Source organism: Vigna umbellata, chromosome 3, assembly GCF_029865625.1.
Source record: "Vigna umbellata cultivar VRB3 chromosome 3, Vumbellata_1.0, whole genome shotgun sequence".
Taxonomy (NCBI): Eukaryota; Viridiplantae; Streptophyta; class Magnoliopsida; order Fabales; family Fabaceae; genus Vigna; species Vigna umbellata.
The window spans coordinates 44453022-44464835 of NC_142167.1; the positions used below are offsets into that span (position 1 = coordinate 44453022).

The 11814-nt window shown below is 27.6% G+C and overlaps 1 protein-coding gene across 1 annotated transcript; it reads left to right on the forward strand.

Annotated features, from left to right (window-relative positions):
* The first annotated feature begins 10078 nt into the window (after positions 1 to 10078).
* Positions 10079 to 10828, forward strand: LOC148202622 (uncharacterized). The gene has a single exon (XM_088109662.1). The coding sequence runs from the start codon at positions 10079 to 10081 to the stop codon at positions 10826 to 10828; it is 750 nt and encodes a 249-aa protein (XP_087965788.1).
* The last annotated feature ends 986 nt before the right edge of the window (positions 10829 to 11814 follow it).

Sequence of the window (11814 nt, forward strand, 5' to 3'; positions counted from 1 at the left end):
AAAACGAAAAACTTAATTTTAAAAACATTAAAAAAATACATAGATAAGTTCGCTAACATTATTACAATTCTACAAATTGAAAACTAAAATAATAGGATAGATAAATACTTACGTTACACACTTAACTCAAAAAATTAAATAAAGGAATTGAATAGAAAAATATAAAAATTAATTAGAATTAAATCTTAAAAAAGTAAAAAGTTTATAAAAATGAAATGAATTTTATGTGAGAAAAATTCAAAAAGTATGACCCACCAAAGAGCACCGTCCCTTAGCCACAGCACATTGTGATTTTGTTTTTGTTCGTGGATGGATGATATGATATGATAGCATGACATGTATGTGAATGAATGAAGGAGGTTCCTTGATCCACAAGAAGAAGAGAAAGAGAATCCTGTCGGTTCATTTTGCTCCCACACCTCAATGTGGTTCCCTTCTGATGTCACCTTGAACGCGCCAAGTGTACGATGATTAAGACATCCCTCAATAATGCATAAATAATGGATACTCAAATTATTATTCAAAGATAAATTTTTTATTCTTTTTTTTTCTTTTAGAAGTTTTACTCGATCATAAATAAATAAAATTTAAAATATATATAAACATAAATTTTATCATACCAATCAATTTTATAAAATTGAATTAGACTTAAAATTTATTACTTATATAAAAATTAATAATTTTTCAATTATATTTCTTTAAATTAGCTGTTCGAACTCTATCATTTTAGTGTTTAATATTTTAATCTCTTCAATTTTCGTTGGTTAAATTTAATTTTGTAAGAATTAAGATAAAGTTTGTTTATTGAATTTAAAACTGAGACACTTTGCTTAATCTAATCAAGATTATTAAATAATAATAGTAATTTAAATCGTTATATGAACGATACAATTTTTTTTTATAATTGTTTTTTTTTTATGTTCTTTTTAGGTAAACAATTTAATTCTTTGTTAAATTAAAATTATACATAACGGTGTAAAAGTATTTCTATAATCAACTAAAAGGATAATTGACTACTCAATTTACTTTTACAAAATTATTTATATTTTATTTTTTAAATTATGTGTTTTAACGTATAAAAATAAGTGTAAAAACACTAGTAATGATGATAAAAATATTATTCAACATACTCCTTTATTCTTTAGTTAAATTATTTTTGAAATATTGAATTATTTGATTATTCAAATATTAAATAATATAAAATACGTTTGGTTTTTCTTTTTAAATTTAATACAAAAAGTAAAGAAAATCAACGTTTCTAACTCAATCAACCTACCATAGTGCAAAATTAGTAAATAATGATTTGAATTGAATACAATAGAAATATAAGAGTATGAAATTGAGCTTTTTCATTTGGGTAGAATGGTAGATTTTTATTTTTTATTTTTCAAACCCAACTTCACTTGTATATATATCCTTAATTAATTTGTTGTAAACTCCATTACTTAAAATACAAAATGAATAAAGTTCCACCACAATAATATAAAAAAAAATGACATAAACTTTTCAAACACTAAAATCACACAATTAATAAAAAATGCAACAAACCTTTTTACACATACTGCCAAAGTGAGTTTTTTCTTTCTAAAAAAAAATGTTCTTTCCTAGTTTTTTAATTGAATTCCCATTACAAATATATATTATGAGAAACTATCTTACTTAATCCAGAGAAAAAATAACTATTATGATAATAAATATTTATTTTCATTTATTTAATACAATAATATATCAAAAACTTAAATTCCACTGTTATAATGAAAATAATATCAATGAATATTCCTTAATTTTATTAACAAATATATACATACATACATATATTTTATTTGACTTAAATAATATATTGTTAACCTAAAAATCTCTCAGTCTAAGAAGTATTGAAAAACTAAAAATATTCACATTGAACAATAATTTTAATATCAAGTCTACATTCTTATTACAAGAAAAATTAAGGTACATTAACACGATGTCATCACATAAACAAATAAAATATTCTTTTTTTTTTCCTTTTAGAAGTTTTACTCGATCATAAATAAATAAAATTTAAAATATATATAAACATAAATTTTATCTTACAAATTAATTTTATAAAATTGAATTAAACTTAAAATTTATTACTTATATAAATATTAATAATTTTTCAATTATATTTCTTTAACTTAGCTGTTCGAACTCTATGATTTTCGTGTTTAATATTTTAATCTCTTCAATTTTCGTTGGTTAAATTTAATTTTGTAAGAATTAAGATAAAGTTTGTTTATTGAATTTAAAACTGAGACACTTTGCTTAATCTAATCAAGATTATTAAATAATAATAGTAATTTAAATCGTTATATGAACGATACAATTTTTTTTATAATTGTTTTTTTTTATGTTCTTTTTAGGTAAACGATTTAATTCTTTGTTAAATTAAAATTATACATAACGGTGTAAAAGTATTTCTATAATCAACTAAAAGGATAATTGACTACTCAATTTACTTTTACAAAATTATTTATATTTTATTTTTTAAATTATATGTTTTAACGTATAAAAATAAGTGTAAAAACACTAGTAATGATGATAAAAATATTATTCAATATACTCCTTTATTCTTTAGTTAAATTATTTTTGAAATATTGAATTATTTGATTATTCAAATATTAAATAATATAAAATACGTTTCGTTTTTCTTTTTAAATTTAATACAAAAAGTAAAGAAAATCAACCTTTCTAACTCAATCAACCTACCATAGTGCAAAATTAGTAAATAATGATTTGAATTGAATACAATGGAAATATAAGAGTATGAAATTGAGCTTTTTCAGTTGGGTAGAATGGTAGATTTTTATTTTTTATTTTTCAAACCCTTCACTTATATATATATATATATATATATATATATATATATATATATATATATATATATATATATAGTTGTAAACTCCATTACTTAATCCAGAGAAAAAAAAACTATTATGATAATAAATATTTATTTTCATTTATTTAATACAATAATATATCAAAAACTTAAATTCCACTGTTATAATGAAAATAATATCAATGAATATTCCTTAATTTTATTAACAAATATATACACACATACATATATTTTATTTGACTTAAATAATATCTTGTTAACCTAACAATTTCTCAGTCTACATAAATGAAAGACTAAAAATATTCACATTGAACAATAATTTTAATATCAAGTCTACATTCTTATTACAAGAAAAATTAAGGTACATTAACACGATGTCATCACATAGACAAATAAAATGATTAATGAAAAACTAAAATCATAAGTGAATAGAAAGTAATCCTTTTTAGATTGAGTGAAATCAATTTATATTATTGTCAAGGAAAACTTACTAAATCCATGTATAGACTTATTTAACTTACAAATTAATTCTTTTATTGTTGTTTTACAATCTTATTTTCTCAAATAATACATCATGTAAGAATGTATTAATGGTGAACACGAATTATTATAATTTAACATAACTTATTTAAAACAAAATTTATTATTTATTTATTTTAAATTATATCTTTAATGAAAATTTAACTCTCTCATTTTTTCTTTAAAGAAAAGTTCAACTTATTTGGTGAACAAAAACTTTTTTCTATTTGATGAAGTGAGAAATTAATTTGTTTTTGTGTGTGTTGTACGGTGATATCTACTTAAATCGTTGTTGTTATTGATGGCGTTATTGTATTTTGTCCTTTTTGTTACAAAAGTTTAAGTTGATCACTAAAGTCTGACTTTGATATCATTGATGAGTCTGTTTTTTTTGTATATTCATTAAGGAGACATTATATATGAGTTTTTTTTTCTTATATGATATTTAACTTTATTATTTTTACTCAACATGAAAATTAGATTCACGTTTGACTTTTTCTTATTAATCTTCACGGATGAACTTATTCTAGTACATCTAACAATTTTACATTGTTTAGAAGTCGAGATCAATAACAATTTATATACACATTCTTCTCTTAACTATTTAAAATGTTTTTTAAGAACAAAATCGTAAAGAATCCCAAGTTTTAAAATAAACATTACTTTAAATATGATGTTAACTCTAACTATATTATTTCAAAAATACTTAAAATCAAATAATTCATTATATTTCTACATATCCACAATATATCATGAAATATCTCTAAAATACACAACTCTCTTATGTATAATAACTTATTATATATATTTTCAAGATATTATAATATAATAATTGATTATATAATATTTAATTATCTTCAAATAATTGAATATGTTTATTATATTATATTTGTTTACTTATAACTTAGAAAACTTATATAAAGACGAATTCTTATACAATTCTTTCATTATTAATGTATTATACATATCATTTTAACTCTTAATGATTTAAGCATTAAAAAAATATTTTATATCTGAATATTTCTCTTTTTAAATAGAACTCGTGCTCTCTCATCGTGGGACAATAATGTAACTCTTAAGAATCTCATAATTTATCTTAGAAACATCTCTACCAAATGAATAATATCTAATAAAATTTAAATATCTATATTTGAGATAAAGCAATAGTTAATAAAATTAAATAAATAGAAAATTGCATGAATTATTTTGTTTATATTTTTTCCTGTTCGATAATGTTTTAATGTTATTTGTTCTATATCATGCTGATAACATTCATGATTTTCTTTATTTATTTGTTCGTTATTATTATTTTATTATTTCAAACACAAAAATGTCGAAACAAAGTTGCTTGCAAAGTATAGTCGGTACATATTTTTTTGTTTGAGACGGTGGTACTAAGGTGGACATGAATGTTATGATTTTGTTCATCTTTTGGACCTTATACTAGGATGCCCTAATTTCTCACTAGATCATTATAATAATAACTATAGGGAGCTTTAATTTTCTACTAGACTACTAGGATGCTATTTTCTTTTTCAAACTTGTTTATTTGTTTGTCTTCTACGTACACTGCTTTCAACCAAAGTTATTCCTTTATTAACAAAAGTCAATTCATGACTTTCTATGGTGGATGAGAGTACAACGTCTCCAATAATATTAACTTTATCTTATAAAAAAAATTCTTTAAATTTTTAATTCTAATAATAATAATAATACATAAGTTCATAAAAAGCAAAAGAAAAAGTTTATAAATATAATAAGAGTTGTACACACCCGTCCTAATTTGACCGATGCCATTTATAGGTCAAAAATAATAATAAACTCATTGTTATTTAAGATGTATGTGTATTTTAATTATTATTTAATAAAATATCAATAAAATTTGTTCATATATCTTTTATAAATTAAAAAGGTTTATAAATATTCATCGGTTAAATATGTTTTTAGTCCTTAAACTATTGGTCGTTTCTGGTTTTCGCCTCTCTTTTAAAATAAGGTACAATTTGGTCCTCATTCTTTTTGAAACGTTCGTTTTAGTCCTCAAAACAAACGTTTCGAAAAGAATAAGGACCGAAATATACCTTATTTTGAAAGAGGAACGAAAACCAGAAACGGCCAATAGTTTAGGGACGAAAAACATATTTAACCCAATATTCATTCTTTACATCTGAGAGTGAATATTTCATATTGATCAACTATTATATTCAATTTTTTTATTACATGTTATTTAGATTTTTAAACTCTTATTAGTTTTAATGTTTGACAATTTTATTATGAGTGAATCTTTCCTATTTAGCTTTAGAATGTAATTGTTTTCTTATCTAAAAACAGAATTAAATTATTGAAAAGTGTATACTTTATTTCAAAGATATCTAGATTAAATTCGATAAAAATAAGAGTTTATAAATAATGAAACATTAATCTATAATAAATATTAACTAAAAAATTAGCATATAACAATTGAAGCATATGAAAAATAAGTTGAATTTTGTGAAGAAGACATGATAAAGAAAGGAATAATTATTTTAAAGTTTTACTTGGTTAACATCATGATATACTTTAAATTAAATGCAACAAATGATGAGAAAATAGGCATGTGAGATGGGTACTTTAGAGGAATATATATGATAACAATCAATTGACATAAAACCCTAATATATTTTGATGAATATGATTAAGCTATTTAATTGTTAATTGTGAAAAGGACTTTGAAGGATAAGAATAGAGGCAAAAATGGTTGTGGGGTCCCACTTAGGAATGGTAGCCTTTAGGGGGAGCTGAATAGAAAGTTTGAAAGAGTCCAAAAGAAAAGACATTGGTTTGCATTGACATTGAATACAAAGAAGGTTTCATTTTCATGGGAGAACAAAGGTGGGACCATGTTAGGTTAGGTATTGTCTATTTATGAAGCATTAACCTAACCAAACCTCAAACGCAGAATCGATTTCCCGCCTTCATTTATCTAAGGTTAACACCAACTACGATATTTCCTTTCTTCTTTGGCCTCTAGTTACTTTGGACTCATCAATACATTTTCAGACAAATCAATTATTTCATCTCAAAAAGAAAACTATGATAATATCATGTGATGTGAGAATGTTAAACACATTCACTAAAATGGTGTTTTTTTTTTTCTTTTTCTATAATGATTTATGAGTGATAGTTGATTTATGAAAAATATATTATTATGTGTGTAATTCCTGTCATTAAAATGTTGATGTGATTACGTACAAATATTAAAGTGGTTTAAGATTTGGTGTCACTGTTATGCCTTTTTGAAGTATTTGGGTATTAGATTGTTAGTTAAGAAAATAACTTTTTAATGGTGATATTTTATATTTAATGTTGCCTAATATTTTTCTATGCAGTTTGTGATGAGCGTATAAATGAATGAAAATTTTCAAGTAGCGTTACTAAGTGCAAGTCAGATTGCGATATTATAATTTTGTAGTCATAATTTATATAATTTAAATTTTTTAATCTTATTTTTAAATTTAAGTGTAGTTTGGGATAAACATTGGATTTAATTGAAATATTCTCAGTACGTATTATCATCAAACTTTTCTCATTTGAACAATTACAAATTTTTCTTCCTTCACGCCTTCACATTATTATTAGAAAGTGAGCTTTTAAGCCTAACTCAACCCCACAAAACCGGCTTGTAAGATGAGGTTTTCACCTCACTTATATATTATAATTTGGCCTTATCTCTAGTCGATGTGGGACTTCCAACACACCCCCTTCAGACATCTCGTGCGTGATAGTAGAAATTGGATGGTCCAATAGCGGCCCGATTGCGGGTGGAATAGAAGAATAAAATGTCCACTTAGAACTCGCTAGGATAGGCACTAACCTGGCTCTGATACCATATTAGAAAGTGAGCTTTTAAGCCTAACTCAACCCCACAAAACCGGCTTGTAAGGTGAGGTTTGCACCTCACTTATATATTATAAATTGGCCTTATCTCTAGTCGATGTGGGACTTCCAACAATTATAGTTATAGGATTTTAGAATACTAAACTATTTGATAGGTTGTTTAATGATGAAGAGTTATATCATTTGATCACGATAGATTTTTTTATACGAATGATTTATTTAGGATTTTATTTGTAACTCTAGCTAATTCTTATTATACCTTATACTCTTCATATAGGCGAGTTATTCAAATGGAACGAGATTGAGATGCAACTTAATGTTGATCGTCCACAATACAGGATTTAATTTATCTATTTCTAACTTTTTGCTTGTTTTTTTGTTATAAGTCTTTATTAGATTTGATTCACACTGTCATTTTGCACAATTCATATGTTGTTTGACTTAATTTAAAACTTCGTGCACAACAAATCGGCATCAAAGTAAATTTTGATCTCTTTTTCGCATTTGTTGTCACAAGGTCTAACAAAAGAATGAGTATCGCTTTTAAGATTGAGAAGTTTAATGAGAAGAACAAATTTAGTCTATGAAGAATTAAGATGATGAAGGTTTTCCTCAAGCGTCAAGACATGTGGGCATTACTTTCCAAAATTATATCTCACATGCAAATTCTTTAGCAGTAAGAAGAAAATGCTCATTTGATGATCCTTTTACTATATTAAAATGAGATTCTTTATGAGATTACAAAGGATAAGTCTTCAATAGTGTAGTGGCTAAAGTTAGAGAAGCTATTTATAATGAAGTTTATTTGTATATCTTGTTGAGATGAATTTTCATACTAAATGTAAACGAGAGTACACTACCAAAAGCTCATCTCAAGTTCAATTTTGTTTTTATACAAAACTAAGACATCAATGTGAAACTAAAAAAAATTGAGGATCCATCTATGATTTTGGTAACCTTTCTCAACAACTTACGAGAACTCAGTAAGTTCTTTGGGTGTTGCTAAATATTGTATCACACTTGAAGAGATTAAATTGATCCTCTATGCAATGGAACTACAACTTAATGCATTATGAATGATGATGGCACATCGTCATCTAGGTTGTTAGTCTTCATGAATGACAAGAAATATAAGAAGACAAAAGCTAACCTAAAAGACATTTGTAGATATTTCTAGTTCCATCAAAGGAAAAATGGTTTTGTTAACTTGAGAACTTATCACTATGTCAAAAGTTAAAACTAATAGTTATGACACAACTCTTTTTACTTAAGAACATAATAGTCCAAATGTTATTATCCAATTGAGACTTGGCGCATCTAGCCTACGCCATAGGACAATTAATGACATATGCAAAATGTCTCATGCAAGATGATTTATATAGGTTTTATTGAGATAAAGATGCATGATGACATGACTTGAACATTGACTAACATTCAATATGTCATGAAGTTGAAAAATAACCTTATATCCACCAAATTCTTAGATATGATGAGTTATAAATGTTATGTTGAAGAATATCAAGAGGAAGATAGATGTTGTTGTGATTGTGAATGACAAAAATATTCATACCCATGAATATCCTGGATAAAATTCGTTGAGTAGTAAATGGATACATAAAACGAGAATCGCAGATAATGGACAATGGATAATTTAAAACCTTATTAATGGGTCGCGGACTAGTATCATTCTATCCCTACCTACGGGTATCTATTACTCATTAAAAATTAAAATTAATATTTATCCCAAATTTTAAGTTTCTTTTATTAGGTTTATTAGTGTTGACCATCACTCCTTATTGTCGTTAATTAGGTTTTTCTCTTGTTGTTTCTCTTCAAATTTTTTCTTTTCATCTCCAGATATTTGTTTTTCGTCTCCAAATTTTTATAAATCCTAATCAAGATTCAGATTTCCAAATTCATCGAGAACTCTGTAAAATATTGTTTATACTATTAATAACATTTTAAAAAATATTTGTTTTAAAAAATGTATGGATATCCACGAATATTCGTGGATTTAAAAAAATTGTATCAAATTTTACCGTGAATCTGGTAATGAATAACCATTATCTTTGTTTGTCGTGACTTGTTGTCGTCCTTAATTATAATACATAAATTTGTATTTCCTCCATACATAATTTGTGTAATTTGTAGTTGTATATAGTATTGCAGTTATATTAACATAATCTTAACTTACTACAAGAATAATATATATATATATATATATATATATATATATATAATAAAAGAAACACAAATTTATAGACTTAAAACACCTTAAACTCAAAGAAAGAATATTAACTCTTCTTATCTCTTAAGCAATTCATCTTATTTCTTATTTTCTGTTTTTTTTGTTAGAGTAAACAAAAACAGAGCATTCACTTTAAGTTTCATGCATATAAAAGCTATAATCTCATACTTTTCACACACACGAAATACACAGAGGTTTATTCAGTACCTTGTTTGTGTAGTCTTGTGCTCTCTCTTTTTCTGTTGCTTCCATCATCATCTTCTTCACCGGCTTGTGCGTGTGGACGAACCCTAGCGAGTCGCTTTTCTCTGCCTTCTCTCTAGAGGCTTATTAGCAGAGATATTTGTTTCTCTTTCTTGCCAGCACATGTTTTCATATAATAACATTTAAATGTTGTGTGTTTTTCCTCTTATGCCCTTACGTCTAATATGGTATCAAGAGCATAGGTTGTGTGGTTCTTGGTGTGTACAGTGGGTGTGTGATTGGTGACTGGAATTGTGTGTATCCAGAAGAGGAGAAAGAAGGTTTCTTTGGGTGTGTAAAAATCAAAGAAACTGCAAGATTCTAGCAAGAAAGGGATGACAAGTATTGGAGGAATACAAGGATCGTTACCAGTGTTTGATGGGAAGCAGTTTGATGACTGGCGCATCAAGATGCAAGCCATTTTTGGCTTCCAGGATGTTTCAGAGCTTATAGAAGATGGGCTACCTGAATTGGGTGCAAGAGCCACTGAAGAGGAGAAAAAAAGTTACAAGATGGAGGTGAAACTGGACAGCAAAGCCAGATTTCTGTTGTATCAATGTGTCAGCCCAAAGATCTTCAACAAGATCTCCAAGGTTGATACTGCAAAAGAGGTGTGGGACATTCTGGTAAAGACATATGGTGATGGAGACAAAAACAAGAAGATAAAACTACAGGAACTGAGGAGACAGTTTGAGATTCTGATAATGGATGAGGATGAAACTGTGGCAGAATACTTTGACAAAGTGCAGGAGTTGGTGAACAAAATTAGGGCATGCAAGGATGCAATTTCAGATGAGTACATTGTGGATAAGATTCTGAGAACCCTAACACCCAGATTTGACCATGTAGTAGTGGCTATTGAAGAAGCTCGTAATCTGGAGACCATGGAGATTAAGGAGTTGTTGCACTCATTAGAAGCTCATGAGTATCGCATCAATGAGCGCAAGCAGTGTCAAGAACAGGCCCTACAGGCCAGATCACAGTTTAAGGGCAAGAAGGGGTTCAAGAAAGGAGGAAAAGGCAGCAGAAAGTGTAAAGACTCACAGGACCAGCAAGGAGAAGAGTCCAGTAGTCAAGAAAGGTGAAGAACCAGAAGAATGGAGATGGAGAGTGGAAGTTTGACAAAAGGAAAGTTAAATGCTATAATTGTCAGAAACTTGGCCATTATGCCAAAGAGTGTTGGAAAGGTGAAGGTGCTAAAAACAAGCCCAAGAAGAGGGCCAATCTGGCCCAAGAAGAGGGCCAATCTGGCCCAAGATGAGGAATCATATTCGGAGGCAGTAATGTTGATGGCCAAAACCGAGGATGATTCATCTGAGAATGTTGTGTGGTACCTAGATTCTAGGTGTTCCACCCACATGACAGGAAGGAAGGATTGGTTTGTGAGAATACAAGGGGCTACACAAGGAAAGATTCAGTTTGCTGATGATAGAAGTCTGAATGCAGAGGGATCTGGCAGGGTTGTTCTAAGGGATGCAGAGGGAAAAGAAGTGATAATTGAAGAGGTACTATATGTACCAAGGCTGACTGCTAAGCTTGGGGCAGCTATTGCAGAAGGGATATGTGATGAAAATTGAGAATAACAATCTCAGCATTTTCAATCAACATAAGGGGATTGTTTTGCAGGCTAAGCTGTCACAGAACATGACTTTTAGAGTAGTAATGAGTGCAGTAAAGCACTAATGCTTCACTGCATCAGAAAGTAAGGAGGAATGGTTGTGGCATTTAAGGTATGGGTACTTAAACTTTAAGGATTTGTCTCTATTAGGCCACAAAAATATGGTGAATGACTTGCCTAAGGTGGAAGCTCCATAAACTGTTTGCAAGGAGTGTATTCAGTACAAACAAACTAGGGGCAGTTTCCAGAAAAGTTTACCCCAGAAATCTGTAGAGAAACTAGGGGTGATCTATTCAGATGTGTGTGGTCCTATTCAAGTAGAGACACCTGAAGGCAGCAGGTACTTTCTACTGTTTATTGATGATTGGACTAGGAAGTGCTGGGTCTATTTTGATTAGAAGAAAGGGAGAAGTGTTGTAGGTATTTCAAAAGTTTAAAAATATTGTGGAGAGA

Bases quoted from the DNA above. Each gene is read 5' to 3' on its own strand.
- LOC148202622 (XM_088109662.1), top strand. From the start codon at position 10,079: ATGACAAGTATTGGAGGAATACAAGGATCGTTACCAGTGTTTGATGGG.